We start from the raw sequence: 23,740 nt of genomic DNA, 5'->3' as shown, positions 1-23,740 counted from the left end.
GTCCAAACTGTCAGTTTTCGGATTGAGCAGTCCGAACTGGGAGCGACCGAAGTGTGGGACTCAGACCTCGGTGTCTCTCGCGCCCAGGGGCGGACCCAGCTGGGAATTTGGGGGAGGGCGGATGACCACGGAGTTTTTTGGTTGGTAAATATGAGGTCAGAAATTTTCGGGAATATAAGTCCTTTAAAACGAATGTCCAACGTCTTGAAAAGTCATTAGAAAAACTTTATTCGTATGATTTTTAAGATAAATTAAACACTTTACATCAGTAGCACTAACAAATGTAAGTATAGACGCCAAAAAAAAAATTAATAATCAAAATACGTAAATTATAAAAAAATTACCAATATTTTATGAGGAGGCGGACAGTTTTTTTTATTATTATTAGGAATTCGGCCTTATTCATGGGGGAGGAGAAGTATTGAGACTCGGTTTTACCACCCACGATGTGTTACATCATTTTCATGCCATATTTTTATTTACGACAGTTTCTTAAGATGTTTTATTCTATAAATATTAAATTTTGTGTTCTGCAACGAATTTTATCGTCAGATATACGCTACTTGTTAAATGCCATTTGTAAAAAGGTCAAAAAAATAGTCATCATTCTAATTTTTGTTTGACTAATTACGCCACGGTCACTTACTAGAAGTTCTTTTCCTGGGTTTCCATAGCTGGTTAACACATACTTAGTTACCGCTGTAATCAGTTCTTTATGGAAATCCGCAAATGAACGAAGAACCAAAAAAAAATTAATATGAGGGGGGGGGGGGGGATTGAAACCGAACCTTAAGGTTGTAGTTATAATGACTCCTCACAGATGATGCATTGTCTGTTTCGTCATCTGTGACTTTTAAAAGTGATTTTAAAAAATTCAAACAAACAACCAATTAACAAGCTTGGAGTTGCTTGGCTCCTGTGTTGTAGCCGCGTCGAAGGAGAATATATCGGCGACAATTCGGTCGACGTTGTCAGGTCGCCATCATCAGGGTAGCAGTTGAGAAAAAAAAATTTTGAATAAATTTTTTTCCCCCCTACTTCAGAAAAGGGAGGGGGAGTAGGGGTTGGCTGCCCCCCCCCCCACCACCACAGCACCCTCGTCATCCCCTCCGCGGGATATGTACGTCCTTGGGGAATCACACATAACTTGGAAACACAACTCAGAACAGTCATAACTTAGAAACCTCGAAAAAAATCCACGTAACTTAGAACTGTCATAAGTTAGAACGATCATAACTTAGAAACAGGTAACTCAGAAACACACAACGCAGAATCACACAACTTAGAAACGTCGTAAACTAGAAAAGTCATAACTTGGAACTATCACAACTTAGAAACTCGCAACTTAGAAACACGTATTATCTTTAAAAGATTTGTGCAATGGGAGTGCATGACTTGATGTAAGTTTTTGGACATACGCCATTGCTAAGAACTTTTTCTGTTGAAGAAAAACTAATAAATAAAATAAATAAAAATACACAAGAAAGACAAAAAACACACAAAATTAAGCAAACAATTGCTGTTGTCAACAAAAATAATTTTGTGGTGTTTATATTCTTGTTGACAACAGCAATTGTTTGCTTAATTTTGTGTGTTTTTTGTCTTTCTTGTGTATTTTTATTTATTTTATTTATTAGTTTTTCTTCAACAGAAAAAGTTCTTAGCAATGGCGTATGTCCAAAAACTTACATCAAGTTAGAAACACGTAACTTAGAAACATGCAACACAGAACCACACAAGTTTCTAAGTTGTGACAGCACCCCACGTCCTTGCACCCGAGCAGGACTCCGTCCAGAACGGAATGTGAGCACGGGAACAGGTTCCGAAGTACCGCGGGACCAGGAGGAGGCCAGGAGAGAGAGAGAGAGAGAGAGAGAGACAGAGAGAGAGAGAGAGAGAGAGAGAGAGAGAGAACAAAACACGGTGACGAAACTTGGGAAAAGTTCTACAGTCGCGGCCGCGCTCACTCCGTAACGTGTTGGTGTGTCGACACAGCTGGGGGTCCACAAGGCTACTAGCGGCAGTGGCGGTCCTATTGGAAACGCGATAGGGGCCAATTTACCACACACCCCCCCCCCCTTTTTTTCCCAACCAAAAAAAAACTTTTATAACTAAAAACAAACTGGAGCGATAGCAAAAAAAAAAAATAATCTTCTCCAGACCACACCTGAACTTTGACGTTAGTGCAAAATGTTTGTAAGAATTCTGTCTGTATTTTTAGTGCTGCTGTATTAAGCTTATCAAGGCGTCAGAAGTTCGTTAAAATAGCCGAGAGACATAAAAGTCTCCGGTATACAACCCCCCCCCCCCTTTTTCAAAAAAAAATAAAACACACACGCGCCCAATGCCGGGGTGTGAAAAGTACAGAGGAAGGAGGCCGACTAGTGTAGCACCAGCAGAGAACCAGAAAGTGTGAAACAGTGACTAGGTCGTCTGTTTCGGTACTAGAGCACCGAGCGGCTAGTGTGCTATATTTTCTCTTGCGGACCACAACTTCTATGTACCTACTCAATGTCAAAACAAAGTCAAATCAACCTCTTCCAGTCATTTCGTCCATGGTACGGACAATTCATCTCGATGATACCTGGAGTTTTATCAAACTTTGAATGTGTGCGTGTCACTGATTACATTCTAGTCGGCATCATCGTTTATGGCTATGGGAAGAAAAATCGTTGTTTCATCATTTTGGTCTATGATAATAAAATTAGTAATGTTATTATCATAGCTTAAGATTATAACTACATAATATATCCGAAACATAGTTGCTTTACAAACTAACCACAGTTAGAAAAATCCTGAAGGGCTGCCCATCCAAGGGGCAACAATTCAGACAACCTTTCAAAAACACTACTGTCAGAAAAATCCTGATGGGCTGCCCTTCCAAGGGGCGAGTTTTTCAGGATTATTTAAACACTTGAAGAAACGTGATTTCAGAAATTGGATGGGCTGCCCTTCCAGGCGCTGTACAAACAAACCATTGCCAGATAAATCCTGAAGGGCTGCCCTTCCAAGGGGCACGTTTCTGGAGCAAGGCCCGCAAGATGGGGTACGGTCGCGTCCTTGCTACCAGCTTTGAATATATATATACTGTATAGAAGTCGCCAGCCCAGGTTAAAATTGTTAATACGGTTTTGAGGTAGTTGGTTCATTCACCGCCGCAATCGCCACCATCTCTAGGGCATCGACTTGTGGTGGTCCCTAGCGGACAAGTGTCGAACTCTTCAAACACCCCTTCCCCCTCCTGTTGAACGACGTTGAGCTGCAGTGAATGATGGATGAGGGGTGCGGGGAATGACAGCGGGCGACAGCGCTGCGCTCTAACGTGTAAATAACAACTAAGACGATGCAGGGCGTTACGGCAGCGCACTGCAGCGGTGGAAGTTCCCAAGCTGCTCATCATACGCTCCTGAAAAACGTAGAGTAAATCCTATCCACTCGCGACTTCTATACAGTATATATATTCAAAGCTACCAGGGAGGTTCCTGGGGGTGGTAGGGGGGAGGGAGAGAAGGGAGAAGCGCCCCCCTCGGGACGCGCGAGCGCTGGAATGCCGCGGCGTCGCCTCGCCTGCGGCCAGGACATTCCAGCAGCTTGGCGGAGGCCGGGGTCCTCCCCTCACCCCCTCACCCTCACCCCCGCCCGCCAAGAGGCATGAAACAAGCAACCCACAATTCCCCAGGCCGGCCGTCGGCGCTGAGTCCCGCTTACACGGCAATGCGCCAGGGAGAAACTCCGCGAATCAAGCGCGGCTCCAGAGGAAGGGCGGAAGTGGGCGACAGCCACGTCCGAGCCCAAATTTCACTTCTTATTTATTTGTAGGGAATATTAATGTTAACTTAAATACTATCGTTAGAGACCCGTGAATTTCGCGGATTCATTTCGTGTTATGCTAAAATTCAAATAATTATACCTTAGCGCTATACCTTAGTGCTGCTTCTGTCATTGGTTCTCTGTTAATCTGGAGGACTGAGGGCCAATTAGAGACCCTCACTCATAGAAATGTCGAATCACAGGCCACCCAGTCTAGACGACTCACAAGTCAGCAGCCAATGAACAGTTGGCATTTGCCCGAGTGTGTAGAGGATATTGGAGTCTATCCTGGAGGTCATTGAATCCGCGAAATTCACGGGTCTCTAACTATCGTTGATGTGCTAAACTCTTCTTTCAATCAAAATTTGTACGAAAATACTGAATTTCAGTATTTGAGACCATATATTTGGTGAATATCCCAAGGGCAATGTCATGATTATTAACTGCATCCTCCTGTGTGTGAGAGCCCTGCCCAAGAGGTCTTCCTGGAGCCGCCATTGCCGCGAATGCGACGGAAGTCGACATGGAACGGGAACCAAAGTTCATAAAACACCCAAAGGGAAACTTTATAGTGTTTAACCTTTTAACGAATTTAAAAAGGGGGATGCAGTATTTTAATAAAATAGTTTTTCACTACATAGTTTAAAACTTTGCTCCGCAAATCGAATGATTTTATGGTCGACGTAGCTGCTCCGGCAGCGAATTCTAGCGGCGGGGTGACGAAACTATGTGGGGTGCAGTGGAAAACACAATTTGCGCGTATTTATCACGCTCGACATTGTTTTTGAAAGGATTCTACGTCAAATTTCGTGTCCGAGTTTCGTATGATAAACGTATCTGCAACGTGAGAACACGTGAATTCGCTAGTTGCCGAGGTTAGGCGAGTACTGGGCCATATATAAAAAAAAATTCAATTGTTGTCTTGTCACAAATGATTTCAAGATATTATCACAAAATAATAATATTGCACATGCAAAAAAAAAAGGTCGAGCAAGTGTCGTGACGATAAATCGCGGGTGCGTGGGAAAAAAAGGGGATATGTCAAAATTACTTAAATTAAGATATTAAATATTTAAAGTTCTTCCAAGTATGCAAGATCAGTAATTAATCATTCCAAACGTTCAGTGCCATAGAATAATAACACACAAGGGTGCTAGACTTTACCCATGTGGACCAATTTGTATATAGGTTGTTCTCCTTTATTCATACCATAAAAAACCATTTTTGCCAATATTTGACTTAACCCTTATTCCCGCGCACCCGCGAATCACGAATACTTGCGGCGCCTGTTCCGCCAGTAGATCTGGCCGCTCGCCGGTAGAGCGGCGCGTAGATGCGAGATACGCCCGCCGTGCTGTCGTGCACGCACGCACGCACGCACGCACGCACACACACGAGCACACGAAGAAATGTCTCAGCGGGGCTCTTTTCTCCGGGGTATAACCTGCTTTTTCCTCCCGAAGAGGTCGCGTGTGCGCTTTCGTGCGCCGAAGTCGTGGATAGGGGGGAGGGGAGTCACCCGACTTTCGCGCTGGAAGCGAGACTCGAGGCGCGTCTGCCCGTGACTGAGCCGGTGGGTGGATGGTGGGGGGGGGGGGGGAGAGTGAAAAAAATGGAAAAGGGGGGGGGGGGGGGTAGCTTTTCGGCGACCGTTGACAGTCGTCGCGTGTCTTGCCGTCCTCGTCCAAGATACTCTCTTTCTCTCCCACTCTCTTAAGGGCGTATGTCCCGTTCCAGGTCATGATTTTAGATTTATATTAATCACTGATCAACTTTTAGACATTTTCAATCGTTTAACTTTCACGAAATGAAAAATATATATAGTTGCATACTTTTTGCATAGTAAGCTGCCAAAGTTACATTTTTAACCTTTTTGGGTTGTACAAATAACGAGAATTTAATTTATTGCAGAACTGAAACGTTTTAGGATTAACTGCTATGCCACTGGCTACTTCAAGAAATGATTTTCATTTCTTTCAGAATATATTATTAATTAATTTTACCTGACATTTCAAAATTCTCAAAATTTGTATGATCTTTACAGCCAAGAAACATGAAATGAGTTTTTTGTGATAGAAATGCAAACCATTTCTTGAAGTAGACAGTGGCATTGCAGTTAATCCTAAAAAGTTTCAGTTCTGCAATAAATTAAATTCTCGTTATTTGTACATACAACCCAAAAAGGTTAAAAATGTAACTTTGGCAGCTAATTAAGCAAAAAGTATGCAACTATATATTTTTTTTTCATTTCGTGAAAGTTAAACGATTGAAAATGTCTAAAAGTTGATCAGTGATTAATATAAATCTAAAATCATGACCTGGAACGGGTCATACACCCTTAATGGTCTGTGTCATTCTTACTTGCCTCAAAATTTGACGTTTCGTCAAAGTAACATCACCAGTGGCGCCTGCCCGATTACAAATAATTTCAGCCCGTCGGTGGAGCGTGGATGATACCCTCAAGTCTGCGCGAGCGTTCGCAATCGGCGTCCAGAGGGGCAATTATCGCTTGGGGCGTGCCCGCCAAGGTCGACCTTATAGCGCGGGAGTGCGCGGAAGTGGCCCTTCTCTCCGATAACTCGCTCTCGGGAGTTCACTTCCTGGCATTTTTCGACGAAACGTCACCCCCCCCCCCCTGTTACACACTTCTCCCTGGACGAGCAATTATTTCCACCGCTGAGAAGTAAGCGGCACTTAAACAATTACGGCCGCATAGAGATTTGCTCTGAACCGTTTACTGCACTACCACGTGAGTAGAAAAGGGAGGGAGAGAGAGAGAGAGAGAGAAAGGGGGGGGACCGATCTAGTTCGGCTTGGTTGCAGTTTCCGCACACCTGACTAATTGCTCTCGCTCAACTGTAAACAAATGGTTGAGTTTAATTATCCGTAGTGAGTGGGATAATTAGCGGTTTCAGTGGCCTATAGGCAGAGAAACTAACTGTTATTTCGCGTATTACTGTAGTTGCAAAGTAGACTTGAAACACACATGAAACTGCTTAACGTTGATTTATCTTGCCACGCCCTTTTTCGAACCTGAGCCGATTACAAAATTTGAAGAAGTTGTTACCCAGTCACCCGCAAGCCGCCAAAGAATGTGACCGATAAGTTTTCTTAAATGGCTCGGGTATTCATTAGAGCTGTAGCAAACCGTATGTATTCGTTACTGAGTAACGGGTGCGGCATCTAGTAACGAGTAACGAAACGTTACACACGAATGCATTTCGTTACTCGCATCTTTCGGATGTTTTCGTATGTTTTACGCATGCGCGCGCTTATTCGTTACAAAGAACGATGTTTGTTTATTAATAAAAGTATAATTTGGAAATTCGTCGTCCAAGTTTTTTACTGTTTATTAAAGGTATTGTGTGTGTAGACAATGTTTTAGATTCGAACAGAAACAACGTAAGAAAGTATTTTTTACAAATTATAAATATGTATGTTTTTGTTTTTTATTATCGCGTATTTTCACGTTTTATGTTCTTATATTAAAAGATATATTATAATAAAGCCGCTCTAATAAGATTTAATTGTTTCTTGGTTAACAAAAGCTGTTAATTATCAAATATTTTCAATTGTTTATATTCGATTTATTTTTATTTACGCGACGTCATACTGTACGCGTACGAAATACGACTCGATTCGTTGCTGTTACATAACATAGCATGTGCCATGTTATGCGGTATCAGAAGTAACGAGTAACGATACGAAAGTAACGAGTACTGATTGTTATAGTAACGAATACATACGGGTACACATTTTTTTCGTTACTTTTACACCTCTAGTATTCATACGCAATCTGAGTGTCATGGAGTGAAATGAATCCGTGAATCGTAACTCCACCTTTAAGTGATGTACCACAGAGTCGTTCCCATACTCGGGCAAATATCACATGTTCATCGGCTTTTGAGACGTATCAAATGTGTAGGGGCATGCAGATTTCGCGAAAAGATTTCGAGACTAGATGAAAGTTAAAACACTGTAGCATCGTCTGTGTTTCGTGATCGGGTGAGTTTCTCCCAGGTTCATGTCGATTGTAACAACACCAATCACAGTAATTCAGTGCGGAATTAAACGCGTTCTGAGTGGCTCGGTCAAATAAGGCCGCCAATCACAAGGAACAAACCACAGGTGCGGGTGTACCTTGTTGCAGTCTAATACGTGTACAGATCTTTTCGCGAAAAATGCCTGCCCCTATGTATCAGTAACTAATTCGTTTAGTTGTAATAAGGATATTCACCTCTCAAAAGTGTGAATGTTCTTGCAGCACACAGAAGAAAAAAAAAATGTTTTGTGCTTTTACAAAAGATTCCTTTGGAAACCAACTGCCAAGAAATATTTTGGAATACTGCAAGACAGATAGTGTAACTTTGTACAACACATAATATACGAAATACGTTTTTCGAGATAATTCTTACGAAAATTGGCGCACAATTTTATATTTTTACTGATGTTTCAATCAAGCGTATTTTTTAAATAAAAAATGGGGAAAAATAATTGAATATTCAATAATTTGACTTTATTTTGTTTTATTAGGTACGCTTATTATCGTGGGCAGTCTATACTGGAAACCTAATCAGGGAACGGTTTACACTCATCTTTAATTATTTGTACCGGGACAACACGAAGCACAAATGCCAGGGAAGTAATAATCCGAACCCAGTATTACTGCGAACACGAATGTGGCAGTGAGTGATAACAGTCGGTATCATGTAAATGAAAAAAAATTTACAAATATCTGTAATTCCTAGGGGCAGGCATTTTTCACGAGAAAATCTGAACACATTTTAGACTGCAACAAGGTATACCCACACCAGCGGTTTCTACCTCCTGATTGGCGGCCGTCTGCGAGAGAAGTCGTTGCCTTATCTGACCGAGTCAACTCTGGACGCGTTTGCTTCCGCGCTGAATTACTGTGGTTGGTGTTGTAACAATCGACACGAACTTGAAAGAAACTCACCCATCACGAAGCACGGACGATGCTACAGTTTTTTGACTTTCAGCTAGTCCCGGAATCTTTTCGCGAAATGTGCATGCATCTAGTAATTCCACACTAATATTTCTGTTCCATTTACAACAACAACAACAAAAATAGTGAACGTGTCAAAAAAAAAGAGAAAAGAAACAAAGACACGCAGTGTAAAAAGAGATAAATCACTATCTCTAACAACAAGTGCTCGCAGTACAATGTTATGATTGTTCCTGTTGCCACAGCTTCCCGGCCCCGCGTGAGGGGGTGTGTAGGGGGGGGAGGAGGGAGGGAGGGAGGGAGGGAGGGAGGGAGGAGCAATAAGGAGCCCCTGTGTGGAAACCACGTGACCAAACACGCTCGGCGGGGTCGCCAGAACTTCCGGGCGACGCCGCAACGCCGACGGACGCTTCCCCCCGCCTTGCTGACGTGATGAAGAGACGGGACACACGTCATTGTTCTCACAGCCTCAGGGTTGGCCAATCTTTTTATTGCAGGCCAATTAAAAATAAAAAAGAACTAAGCAATCGTACTGTAAAAAAAGGGGGGTTGTCTGTAAAGTCGGTTTACCGGCGATAATTTTACGTGATAAGCTAGGGACCTGCAAAATTCGCGGATTCATTGACCTCTAGGATAAACTCCACAGTCTCTTAAATACTCGCGGAAATGACACCTGTTCATTGGCTACTGACGCGTGAGACGTCTCAACTAGGCTGTCCGTAATTCGGCACTTTCTTGGTTTAGTGTTTCCCATTGGCTCACAGTTCCACGGATAAAATTTGGGCCAATCGCAGAAGCGGTACGAAGGTATAGCTGTTTTGATGCTAGCCTACCGCGAATTGAATCCGCGAATTTTGCATGTCTCTAGACTGATAACGTCATAAGAAAACATTGATGAAAAAATGCATACTTTTTAATTTTCAAATTATTATTTACAGTTGTTGCAAATTTAAATAATTTGTTTTAAATATAATCACGAACAATTAGTTAAAAAGGCTCGCCTTAACCTGTTTGATATTATAGAAGATTTTCTCGCACGGTGGTTGGCCGGTTCTTGCACGCTCGGCTCAGGCGGAACGTGACAATTTTTCGTGCGTGCAGCCGGAGTTCATCGATTTATAAGACGTTATTACGTCAAAAACTAAGCAATCGCACTGTCAAAAAAGAAATTTCACCTTATGTTCACGAAGAAATCAGGTCACAAATTATCCATAGATCTTAGTATATGCCTAGGGGCAGCCATTTTTCGCGAAAAAAAAAATAATCTGAACGCCTGTTAAACTGCAACGAGGTATTCCCGCGCCAGCGGTTTCTTCCTTGTGATTGGCGGCCGTCTGCGAGAGAAGTTGTTGCCTTGCTTGACCGGGCCACTCAGGACGCGTTTGCTTCCGCGCTGATTTACTGTGATTGGTGTTGTAATAATCAACTTGTACCTGAATGAAACTCGCCCAGTCACGAAACACAGACGATGCTACAGTGTTTTAACTTTCAGCTGCTCTCGGAATCTTTTCGCGAAATATGCATGCCCTTATATTATATATGGCTATCTAGTCGTAAATTTACTGACATTTGAGTTAACTTTTTATATGAATCCAAGAGAAAAAACATCTTTGGTATATTAACAAAACCTTCAGAAATTTTTAAGTCTACAGTAACAACATTTTTATTTGACTGGAGCCACGCGAAATTCACACAACCGAAGCCTATATGAAGGGACGGGAACAATTCCGTGGTTTAATGACCACTATCCCCTGTTCATAGGCTGCCTGCGATTCGATAGTTAGTTTGTTAATGGAGTTTCTGGTTTTCAGAGTTCTCCACTCAAATCTCTGGGCCCATTTCAAAGAAGACCAAAGATTTTTTTTTTTAATTACAGCCTTTCACGAAATGAAACAGCGAATTTTCTCAGTCTCTCTAGCTACATGTTAACCATTGGCTCATGATATTCTATGGGTAGAGACACGATTTTATGGTTTTATTTTTAGGCCAATTTCGTTTTTAAAACCGAATATTTCGGTGTGATTGTTTTTAATTTTTATGAATTACATTTATTCATTAACACATAGGTATGACATAAACGTTTTATAATACTTATTTCACCAAAAGTATAATTTTCTCTTATATATGACACTTTCGGAACAATAAAAACAAATTTGCAAGTATTTGTTTGAAAAATCTACCGACATCGTAATGTCAAAATGAATTAAACTGCTGTAAGATTTTTTAAAAAAAGTAAAATACATTTTTTCCAATCTACTTAGTTTGTAATTTTGTTTTGTAAAAACATCACGCGGAATAAATCACATTCGTGCTAAATATTACATTTTTGTGATTTAAGTTTAGATTTAAAATAATGATTAATTTAATTGTAGTAGATGCATTTCAGTATTTTTTTTTTGCTGCATTAACTCTTTTTTATTTATTTTTTTTATTTTATAAGGTTTTATCGCAATCCACCACAAACTCTTGTGCCTATCTGTGGCGTGTCGGAGTAAGGAAGACCACAAGCACAGGCGTGTCAAGGGAAGCCTCTGGTGGTAATGCATGCCGCCAGCAATGAAGCAGTGTTGTCAGAGGTGTGCCCGGACGCACGGTGGGTGGGGGGTTGGGGGAGCTGAATTGTTGCCCCTTGGAAGGGCAGCCCTTCAGGATTTTTCTGACAGTGGCTAGTTTAGGTTAGGTTAGGTTAGGTTAGGTCACTTTACAAACTAATCACTGTCAGAAAAATCCTGAAGGGCTGCCCTTCCAAGGGGCAACAATTCAGACAACCTTTCAAAAACACCACTGACAGAAAAATCCTCAAGGGCTGCCCTTCCAAGGGGCAACAATTCAGACAACCTTTCAAAAACACTGTCAGAAAAATCCTGATGGGCTGCCCTTACAAGGGGCAAGTTTTCAGGATCATTTGAACACTTAAAGAAACATGTTTTCAGAAATTGGATGGGCTGCCCTTCCAGTCCGCTGGCGCTGTACAAACAAAACCGTTGCCAGAAAAAATCCTGAAGGGCTGCCCATCCAAGGGGCAACAATTCAGACAACCTTTCAAAAACACCAATGTCAGGAAAATCCTGAAGGGCCGCCCTTCCAAGGGGCAACAATTCAGCTCGCCCCCGGGGGGGGGGGGGGTTTGGAGAGGGAGAACAGGTATACTCACTGAAGTCGACGGTGCTGAGCTGGCGGGTGTAGCGGCTCACCTCCCGCGTCTGCCACGACGACCACATGGCGCTGCCCACGGGGGGCGCCGCCGCCATGGCGCGCTACCTCGGCGAGGCCGCTGCAACAGCCCCCCCGCCACGGACACTCCCCTCTGCCGGCCCGCTGTCTGCCCCCGGGCTCCTCAGGAGCAAGTCTCCCTCCCTTACCCTCTTGTGGGTCACGACTGGGAACACGAGGCGGCTGCTGAGTGTTTGAAGTATCCAAAAATCAAATCAATCTCCTATCTTCAACTGATCCTGACAAACCCGAAAATAATCCCCCATTTAGATCCTTATCAGTACGTCACGATCGGGAAGATGTTTACTGAGAAAGTAAAACATCATCGCCTCTTGCTTAACTGGTCCTGCAAATACCAAACTTTTTTACCATTTTAAGATCCCTCCTTCCTGTACGTCACATACGAGAAAAAGAGGTGGTTGCCGGGAATGTTTTAAGTATCGAAATTTGAATCACCTCTAACTTAACCGGCCTTGGCACCAAAAAAATATATCTCCCTTTATATCCCTCCAGTCGTTTACAATCGGGAAGAAGAGGTGGTTGTTGGAAATTTAACCAAATGGACCTAAGAACCCACAATAAGCTCCCTTTAAATCCCTTCCGTAGGTCACGATGGGGAATGTGAGGTGTTTTATGAAATTTCAGTGAAGATTAACTGGTTCTTACGTGTCCAACATCAGCTGGAAATTCAAGATAAAATTTAAAAAAAAGTCCTTACATTAATTAGTCGCAGCATCCGTAACACCTCCAATCGCCTCTTTACGATACTAACTAGTTTCTTTAAGTGACCATCGCGAAGAAGCAATTATTGGTAGGAATTACAAGTACCGTATGTGAATGACCCATGGTTTAAGAGATGCAATACCACTCATGGACAAAAGCATTGCGGTCTAGTAGGTCAGGTTAAATAAACAACAAATGTATTAAAATAAATGCGAGGGTAGCTAAAAACATGTTCAATCTACAATAAACATTAAAGGGGAAGTACGCTAAAACTACTTTAATGCGATAGCAAAAGCTTGAGGTAGATGAGGTTGAAAAAGGAACAGAAATGCTACAACTTTCGTGCAGTTTTCCTGTCAGCGGTAAGGATGTACAGTCGAAAGTCGATGAAAACTCTTCCCGCAACTAATTTCCAAATGTTGGTGTCTCACAAACAACAGCTCATCTGGTATGCTCACATCATCACAATTCAAGGAAAAGACTGATTTCGTATATGTATAAGTAATTTATATATATATATAAGTAATTTAATGTATTTTAATATGCGAAAAAATTACTGTAAATAGGTGTCACTTTTTGTGACTGACATATGTCATTTCGCGTTCACAGCCATTCGTCGAAGTTGTCGGTCAAGTTAAAACAAGTAATAATAACTTCAGGATTACGAAAATAAATTTCGTGTTTTGATTCAAGGAAGAGTGGCGCAACAGCTTTCTTCAGATAGTTCAAACAGAATTTTGCTATGCCATTTCAAAGTGTATTTGCCTATGCACTAAAAACACCCTCTGGGGAAAACACGCTTTCATCATTTGGTTGATAGCAGACTGGAGCATATATTTGCTATTCAAATTATTAATGAGGAATTTCCAAGAGTTTTCAAGGACTTCAAGTAAACAATCTGACTTTTTCCAACTTCATGGTTTTTTCTTTGACTTTCCACTGCGCCTTGTTTTAGGTCTACTGGTTTCATGGGCTAAGGCCGGTATTCCAAGACACAAAAATAACGGTTTGTGTGTTGAATATACTGCAAATGTATCCTAACCGTATTCCTAGTGAACGATAGAACACGGCCAGTCCCTTATTTTTAGAGCAATTGATTTCGGTGTCCTATCGGTTGCTGATTTGTTGCCCGAATCCCGCGCATGCGCAGAGCTCACGTTTTCGTTGTTTTCGTCCAGATGACGGACCCGCGTCTGGCGCCGTCAAATCGTACATAGTCATGTTTATGAATATCTGGCAACGTACCAAGCGTGTTGGTGTGCCAAATGAAACTTTATGATAGCGAAACTATCCTGGGATACATTTTGTAAACTTTGTAATAACAAGAAATAATCGCAACTTTAAAAAAAAAAGTACTTGTAGAAAATCAGAACAGCTGTTATATTTTTTTGTGCGATGGTGCTGCTATCTCCAATATTTTTTGCAGGAACAACTGTATCGGTGGTTACGAAACGTCCGCTAGAATGCGTTGAAACCAGTTTCTAGCCTCGCGCAGGGCACCGTTTATTTAAAAAAAAAGTTGGCGATTTGTTTTCTTTACCGGGGATTCTGTTTGGACACGTTCTGGAATTCGGACCCTCGAGTTAGGTAACGGAATGTCAAGGCAGTGGTTATTCGCTGCCTCGCCCGAAACGTCTTGGAAGGGTCGTTACCACAACGCCGAAATACCACAACGCCGAACGTACAATAACGCCGAATGCCAAATTGACCGCAACGCCGACAGCTAGAAAACTCCTGTGTACCACAACGCCGAAATACAGTAACTCCGAAAAATGTTGCTGCAGGGAAGGGGGGGGGGGGCACAGGAGCAAAATGAAAAAAAAAAAACTGAATGAATTTGTGTGTGTTTCTTAAATGTATCTTAACGCCGAAATACCACAACCTAACCTAACCTTTGTGGCAGTCCTGCAATGACATTTTTCGGCGTTAATGTATTTCGGCGTTCTGGTAATTCGGCGTTGTGGTACACAGCAGTTTTCTAGCTGTCGGCGTTGTAGTCACTTTGTAATTCGGCGTTATTGTACGTTCGGCGTTGTGGTGCGTCCACGTCTTGGAATACCGCTCTGGAGGCGCTGAGGGAGAAGGGAGAGGACCCGGCCCGGATGACCTTGAGAGGTCAGGACGGGGCGGGCGGCCGACCATCCATTACCGTCGCTACACTTCCCATCATCCCGCGCGGGCGACCCAGGAACAGGGCCTTCCAACCAACCAGCCTGCCTGCCTGCCTGCCTGCCTGGCAGACACGCGGCGCTACAGGCCCGGTGGCAACTCAGACAGCCCCCACGTGTACCCACGCAGTGTTTCGATATCGACACGACAGATGGCGCTCTTAGGTATAGTTAGGGACTGGAAAAATTCGCATTTTCGATTACCTTCAGGATAGACTACACAGTCCTCAGTATACCCGGGAAAACAACGCATGTTCATTGGCTGCTGACACGTGTGTCGTCTCAACTGGTTTGCCTGTGATGCGATACTTCTTTGTTTCCCATTGGCCCAAAGTCGTCCAGACGAACAGTGAACCAATAACAAAAGCAACTTAAAGGTATATTTATTTGAATTTTAGCCTATCTCGAAATGAATCTGCGAATTTTTCCGGTCTCTAGGTATAGCTAGCTAGTTCTTTTGTGAACTCATAGAGCGCTGATATTTATTAATTAAAAAGTTTATCGCGGAATTAAAAAGCAAATAGTAGTAGAATGTTCCCGATATGTACCCAATCAGTGTTTCAAAACGACACGACAGATGGCGCTATTAGGTATAGCCAGCTAGTTCTTTTGTGAACTCATAGAGCGTTGATATTTATAATTAATTTAAAAGTTTATTGCGGAATTAAATAGCAAATAGTAGTAAAAAGTTATTGTTTGTTAAAATGCGTTTGTTTTTTACGGTAATGTGTTACGCTTCTATAATAACTTAAGAAAATGAAATTTAGTACTAATAATATAGTCTATAATGTAAAGAACTGTTCTTAAAACAAAACACAAACCCTTAAGCGTTCTGAAATCGTATCGAGCATCCTGGTAATAAACAAATCTTGAGGCTATTATTATTAATACTCTACTATGCGTGACTAATAGTTATATTGTGCCTCAAAAACCCGTTGAGAATCGATTATTTAAATAATACATTCAATCGTCACGCACTTTTGACCACGTTATTACTTTTTTTTATGGCAGTGTAGTCTGTGATTGTATCCAGGTACATAAAAACCACGCTGGGTTCCCGGTGGCAAGACGTGTGTCCAGTACATTCCAGTACTTCATGGATACTGCGTGAAACAGCTTTTTGCCTGTAAACGGACGAAGTTTCATGTTTGCATTGTGTGTTTCATGTAAGTAGCTGTGTTTCACGATGGGAATTCTAATTCGTAGGCTACTTACTAACCATCACCAGAAGTGGTCAAGAAATGTCTTGGGTGTTGCTACGGTGAGGTCCTAACTCCAAGAGTATAGGTAAACCATGGACGTATAACCTAAAGACATAGGAGAAGAGTCCACTTGGAGCATGTTATAGAGAATGGCAACTAGCGAACAACTTGTTTTCCCAATACGACAGTCATAATATCCACACACTGCTCTCTTACAGACAAGAAAAAACGGATGTTTTAGATATGGTGCGCAGTCAGCTCCCAAAATTTTATTTTATCTGGTGATGGGTCAAATCCTAATTTTCTCGAATCCGAATCTCGAATTCGAAACCCAAAGAGTACTTTCATACACCCCTCGAATCCGAATCTAGGTCTGAAGGGTCCAACATTAAATAATGTACAAGAAATGAAAAGAAAAAAAAATATCAACTATGGTCTTAAAACATTTAAACTAAGTTTCCAAAATCAATAGATATTGTAACTTGATTCATATAGTTACATGTTAAAAAGTACAATATCTTGGAAAATGGTAAAAGGATAGGGATGAAGAAAAAAATGTAACTATTAAACCTTAGAGGGCTATCAGTGTTGAAAATTTTAATTTAAATTATTACCTGTAATATTTTTCTTAGAATATTTTCCCTCGAATATCGAATCCGTCGAATATTAAGAATATGATGGTATTTGAGGATTTGGTAGACCCCATCCATACTATTATCAAAACAGTTGTACGCGTCTTCGCGCAAGATTATTTATTATGCGTAACAAAGTTCGGTGCCTCGGGTCGGATGTTTGTAGGTATTCAGTTTTGGAAGGTTTAACGTACAGCAGCATGGAAAAAAAAATACCAAACGACTAAAATGGGTTCGAAAGTAAGCATCCCGCGTAGTCTAATAATATATTATAATTATTTGCACTCATTAATTCAAATATGTTTATTACTTTAACGAACAGATTATTTTAACTATAACTTTTATACATGTTTGCTATTTAACTTCTTCCAACCTGTGTTATTCTGTTAAGGATAGGACGATGATAGGAAAAGTAGGTAACGAATGGGAGTGTTTCAAGTTTAATGTGCCTCGAAAAAAGTCAAACCGATGGTTGTTCCAATCTAGTGGAAGAGAGATAGATGCGGCGCAAGCGTACAATGAGTGCAACGGGACACAGTGTAACGGGACAATGCGCGTAACGGGACACTTTTTCGTGCGTGCAGCCGGCGTTAATCGATTTATTAAACGTTGTCACGTCAAAGAAATTTGAATTTGTCCGAGAACGGTTGTCGCGAACACTCTAGGGTCTGGCCACGTGCCGGACACGTGTCTGAAGAATCTCGAGCAGTGACGGACCGCGGGAATGGAAACTCCGGGACAAAAAATAAATAAAAAATGCGGGGAATGGGGACCCGGCGACCCTGAGACTGAAATAAATGAGCATCGGGAGTGCACGGTCCCGCCTCCCGTGGGGGCCGAACGAAACATCATCCTCCTCGCCGGAAGCTTTTTTTAAAATTAGAATTACGTAGTCCGCGCTCGCACAGCATCCTTTAATGCTTTTTTTTTTTCCCCTTTCCCCGTGAACCTGGAGCGGCCTGGAGCGTCCGCGACGCCTGCAAGTAACCTACAGGGAACCCGTGGAAAAAAAAAATAAATAATAGCTGCATCCGAACACATACGGATCCGTCCATAGCACACACGTCCTAACATCCCTTTGCAAATGCAGCCAAAAATCAAAGGACGCAATTCTAATGGATGTATGGTATCCGAATACTTTTACTGCTAGCACCACCTGTTTACAACTGGTGGTACTAATTAATGTGCAAGTAGCTATTTTGAGTCGTGATATCTATGAATATTCAGAACAACGTAAATAAAGACGAACTATTTAAAAAAAAAAAAAAAATAATGTTGCGTGGATGCTATAAACGTTAACGTTCGAAAAAAAATTTTTGTAATGAATCTCAAAATTTAAAAATAATTATAATGAGCATTAAATACATTTTTATGTTTAAGATTGCCTTTCGCTAGTTTTTACTAACTTATTTGTCTCTATTTGAGTTATCGCCCCTCCAAAACCGTCATAAGTGTGCTCAACCCACGTGCTTTCCCACTGGTTGATTTCTTAGCGAGAAAGTCACGGTCGCAGAGGGGCGTGTCCGAGTAACCGCGGTCCAATCACGAACACAGTGATAAGAGTGTGAAGGTTTGCACTCTAACTCGCGACTAAATGAATGCGCGAAATATCCGTATCTCTATTAATAGTAATGAAAAGAAAACAAAATAACCAACTTGGCGTCTGAGTTTTTTTTTCTTTTTTTACGTTCCGGGTAGCTGGCAATTGTTTTCTAAACGCCTGGCGAAAGCACACAAGCGCGATGCAAATGAGGGGGAGTTCCTGTGTCTGTCCTGCGCCGGGGAAGGAGGGAGGGATTGGGAGGGGAGGGGGATGACCCCCGCCTGCAACGACCCGTTTGATCGCGCAACTCTCCCTCCGCCACGCACCCCCCGCAACTACTTCCGGCGGGTGGCTTCTGCCGGCGTGGTTCCGGTGTGCGCGCGCATCCGGGCGGTGATCGGTCCCCCCCCCCCCCCACCAGCGGGTCGAGCATGGTTCTTTTCCTCGCCACCGTCATAGCGACGACGCGTCGCCGGTATGACGGCGGAGTTATGACGGCCGCGTGAAAATGCGAGCACGGATCCCATCGTCATATCTCTCCCGTCATCGCTAAGGCGCCTTACCTACGACGGCTTGGCAATCGATAATATGCAGAGGTTGGCAGTGAATTTACAGAAAGGATGTGTTTTATTTGGCAGTTGGTGTATCTGCTAGCAATTTACAGCCAATAGAAAACTACCTACACGAAAACAAGATTGTGGACATCCATAAACTTAGGCATGTGTCTATCGAATTATATGTTTTCCACAACTATATTCAATATTTATATCATTTTTCATTGTACGCCTGTTGGTTTTCCGTAAATATAAGTTTTACAGACTATTTTTTGCCCAGTAAAACACCCGTCACGTCTCAGTCTCAGAATATAATAAAATAATTTTACATAGCAAAGTCGTTTATGATTATTAAATAGTATATAAAAAGGTTGAGTGTATTAGAAACTGTGAAGGTTTGTAGTTTTTAATAGGACAATATTATTTAGCGATCTTATAAAACGTGTTGCCCGTTATTATTAATTTTGTTTTCAATGGTCAGTTGTTACTACTTAAGATCATTATGATGAAAAAAAAAAAAATATTTAAAAACACTCTTGTGACTCGACGTGAAACATTACAATACTAGACCTGATTTAATCATTATTTGGTAATTTTCGTCACCGTTCAAGTTAATTTGCCGATTTGAAGGTACCGAAACAACTCGGTGTGCTATACGTCCCTTAAAGACTGTTAAAAAAATACTACTGTTATATATTTAATTACATTATCCTCAGACTTGTTTATAGCATATTTTCTAGTACACTGCAAGTTTTATTCACACTATTTTGTACCGTAGCATATGTACTGGATGAATACGCTGATAATATTATTTATTTAGCATCTTTCAAGCTTGAAACAATATAACACGAAGTCGGTGTTGTTAATTAAATGCCTGAATATAATTTATTAAGTAAATTGTAGTTGACAGTATTGTGTGTGCAGTTTATAACAACCAGAAGAGTAGAGGAACTAAAAATACCCTTTAACGGAATTATTTACTTTTCACACAAGCCGCTCCTCTCACAAATTACGATTTTCGTATTAACTATAAACACGAAACCCCTCAATTCTACATGAGACACTATTATTCCTACATTGTTACCATTTTATCATACTGACAGTACTTGAGCGAATCTTAGGTGAATAAAATACGTTTCAATATGCGATACAGCAGGAGCAAACCTAGCCACCAACGAGGGTGGGGAGTAGGCCTAACCTAAAAGTCACTAAATCATGTGAGGAAATGCTTTCTGTTTAAAATGGGATAAAACGAAGGTTTAAAATAACCATCAGACTACTATGTATTAATCAGCGGCATTCTTGTGTATTTTCAACCTTATCAATGCATGTATTTTATTTTTACAAGTGATTTTTTTTATTACACATAAGGAAGCTGAAGGAAAAATTAGTTGTTTTTAGAAGTTTAATAAACCACACGCTTATAGGTGTTTTACACTTAACTTTTATACAGAATAATTAACTAATGTGATGTTTTCTTCTATCTTGTTGAAATATTACGTTATTTTGTCTTGACCTTTATTTTTTTTACTATGTGATATGACAAAAGTAGGCAGATTGGCAGTTTTTTTAGTATGATATATTTTGGTAAACTGAGTATTGTGCAGTTAAAAATATCGAGAAAAAAATAATTAATGTGTCTCATTCACACGAAACATAGAAACTACTTATTTATGCGGCGTGATTATTATCGGAAACAAGTTGTTTCGAAGTTTGTTCAGAGAAAAACATAACCTTTTTTGAGATACCACGTCGTATATCTCACATAGGCCTACGTAATTTATGAGTAAATAGAATTGAGACAAAACCTTAAGTTTCACGAAAATATATTATTTAACTCATTTGAAAGAATTATTTCCCAGTATTAAATGAAAGTTACGCACGTAGTCGGCATTATGACGGGGTTATGACGGCCTTACGACGGGCAAACCATCCCGCCTTACCTATGACAGGCATGTCGTAGCTAAGGCGTCTTACAGAAGGCGAAAAAAGATCCATGCTCGCTTTTAGAAGCGAAGCGTCATACCGATGACGCGTCATCCCTATGACGGGCGAAAAAGAGAACCATGCTCGACCGGCAGGTAGCGGCACTGCTGCCAACCCTGTCGACTCAACGGCGCGCCTCACCGTCGGCCATTCCTACTCTCTCTCTTTCTCGTGGAATGGTGACCTGCTCATTGGTAGAGACCGGAAAAATTCGCGGGTTCAATGACCTCCAGGATAGACTCCAATATCCTCTACACACTCGGGCAAATGCCAACTGTAGATTGGCTGCTGACTTGTGAGTCGTCTCGACTGGGTGGCCTGTGATTCAACACTTCTATGAGTGAGGGTCTCTAATTGGCCCCCATTCCTCCAGATTAACAGTGAACCAATGGCAGAAGCAGCACTAAGGTAAAATTATTTGAATTTTAGCATAACACGAAATTAATCCGCGAGTTTTTCAGGTCTCTACTCATTGGTGGGGGACTGCAAAAAAAATATTCGCGGGTTCAGCAACCTTCAGGACAGAATTGATGGTCCTCTCAACAATGGGGCAAATGTCAACTTGAGAGAGACCGTCTTCGCCGTCTAGTCGCTGATCGGTAGCCACGGAAATTTCGCGGATTCGTCTGGCCTCAGAGTAGAATTCAAAATCACAGGTGTGCTTTCCCACTGGTTGATTGGGACTGCCTGATTCGCTTACTTCTCTCCTAGCTGGGCATCGTTGGCTCACGGTCGTAGAGGGGCGTGTCCAAACAACTGCGGTCCAATCATGAACACAGTGCGAGAGTGTAGAAATTTGCATTCTAGCTTGCGACTTAATGATTGCGCGAAATATCGGTACCTATCTCTAATGATTGGGCATTTATATGTAAGCCAAACAAATTAATTTACGCGGCAGTAAGGTTGGTTATTAAAGTTGCATATTTTTTTTCCCCAAGGTTCGATGTAGCGTGTAGTACCGGGGGAAAAAAAAATAACTGGCTTGCTGCGCTCTGTAGTGTCTAAACCCCAGCGCCAGACCATGTTCCGCGTTAAATTATCGGCAGTTATGAGCAAGGATCTTTTTTCGAAGGTTGTTTCATTTCAGCGCCGAGCTTACGACCGCGACACTGCTGGTAAACCCACTTCGACGATTAAAAGGCTGCTCTGGAAAACACCGCCAGACCTTGAACACGAAAGTCGTCCATCGTGGAGGTCGACCTTGCGGTATTGTTACGTGGCTGCCGATGGTTGGAGGGGGAGGGTAGGGGAGAGAAATGCGGTTGACAAAGGGAGGCGGGGCCAATTTGGCGAACCTATTTACAAAACAAATATGATACGTTGCCATGACTCACGCCAGACAAGACATCGACGCAATATTTTTTTCGCAGAAGCCCATTATGCACGTAACAACGTCTGGATATTCAGCTTGGGGCTAATATCAAGCCGACCACTCACCCTTCCTTTTCTAAACACAGAGTATGAAGGCGGGTTCACACAGTCACTGGAACCGCCAGAGCTGAGAACGCCTTCGTTCACACGCGAGCAGTGTCATTTGCCTGAGACCAGGAAATTTACGCTCAATAATTAAATTACTTTTCTGATGGGCGGGGCCAAATAGTATTTATTTATTTTAATAAAATCTCAAAAGTAGGATAACTTACAGACATCAAGTCTTATTTCACGATCTATCAACGCTGTTATGTTGGAGTTAGTGTGGGTGATGCCTTTCTTAATTTTTTTTTGTAAACTCTGAAGTGTAGAGTTTAAAGTGTTGTTCGGTTGGGATATGTACAGGGTGAGTCTGAATTCGACCGAAAAAACTCCAGGTTCATCACGACAAAATAAGTTGAAAACATTTGTACGACTTATGGTGTAAAGTGCTTGTCATGGATGGTACACGTCTGCACCAAAGTAGGCACGCTCTACCTGAGGTGAAACCACTGCAGGTAGGCACATCCAGTTGGCCAACACACGAAGACAAGCGTACGAGATACTCACAGTGACCAAAAAAAAAAAACTATTACATCAGGAATGCAACATTTGCATCATATGCATCATATGAAACCTCGCTATGATTCATACCAATACGCACTTAAACGACTTTTTTATTCGGATGGGCATTTTGAAATTACCTAATCATACGCTGTTAGGACAGAAGGCAGACACCGGCTTTTTTATTTACAAGTGTGAGGAGTTTATCCTGCTATCAGAAAAGGGGGGGGGGGGGGGAACTCTAATTTGGCAGTTCTCTACCAATAACTGAAACGAAACGGCCAACACTGGGGATCTTCTGAACTTAATTTTTGCTGTATTGTATGGAGTGTAACTAATGTATAGGCGCAGGCATTTTTCGCGAAAAGATCTGAGCACTTATTAGACTGCAACAAGGTACACCCGCAACTGTGGTTACTTCCTTGCGATTGGCGGTCGTCTGCGAGAGAAGTCGTTGCCTTATTTGACCGGGCCACTCAGGACGCCTTTACTTCAGCACTGAATCACTGTGATTGGTGTTGTTACAATCGACATAAATAGGAAATTAACTACCCAATCACGAAACACAGATGATGCTACAGTGTTTTAACTTTCAACTGGTCTCGGAATCTTTTCGCGAAATACGCATGCCCCTACTAATGTACCATTTCAGCACTTTCTCAGAAACTATTCCCGAAATCAAATCTCGTTCTCAGGACAGAGAACTAGGGATGTCGTCACTATGACCCGAGCAGCGGTTATACCGGGTAAGTACGGCCACGTGCTCTGCGTGAGTTCGGAGAGCGGCGAAAGGCAGCACTTCCAGCTCGAGAGAGGGCGGAACAAAGGGAGCGTGTGAGACCGGCTTTCGCGGCGGCGACGCAGATGGGTCTATATGCGAGAACGGATGCGGCGGGCGGGGTTCACACACGGTCCCGGCGCTGAGAACTGCAACTGCACGAACAATGGCCCGAGTCGATAGCGTTCGGA

General features: G+C 42.0%; 1 protein-coding gene across 5 annotated transcripts in view; it reads right to left on the bottom strand.

The window, feature by feature from the left end:
* Positions 1-23,740, bottom strand: part of LOC134537539 (spectrin beta chain) — a 276,676-nt gene that overhangs the window by 206,009 nt on the left and 46,927 nt on the right. For 3 of the 5 annotated variants that reach the window (XM_063378088.1, XM_063378090.1, XM_063378089.1), the window contains exon 2: positions 11,931-12,050. The exons of the other annotated variants lie outside the window; for them this stretch is intronic. In XM_063378088.1, the coding sequence (XP_063234158.1) occupies positions 11,931-12,027 (97 nt within the window). In that variant the 5' untranslated portion in view covers positions 12,028-12,050. The remainder of the gene's footprint in view (positions 1-11,930; positions 12,051-23,740) is intronic. 5 annotated transcript variants of the gene reach the window in all.

The sequence above is a fragment of the Bacillus rossius genome, chromosome 12, assembly GCF_032445375.1.
Source record: "Bacillus rossius redtenbacheri isolate Brsri chromosome 12, Brsri_v3, whole genome shotgun sequence".
Classification (NCBI taxonomy): Eukaryota; Metazoa; Arthropoda; class Insecta; order Phasmatodea; family Bacillidae; genus Bacillus; species Bacillus rossius.
Note: the sequence above shows the minus strand (reverse complement) of the source record. Positions and strands in the feature narration are given on the sequence as shown.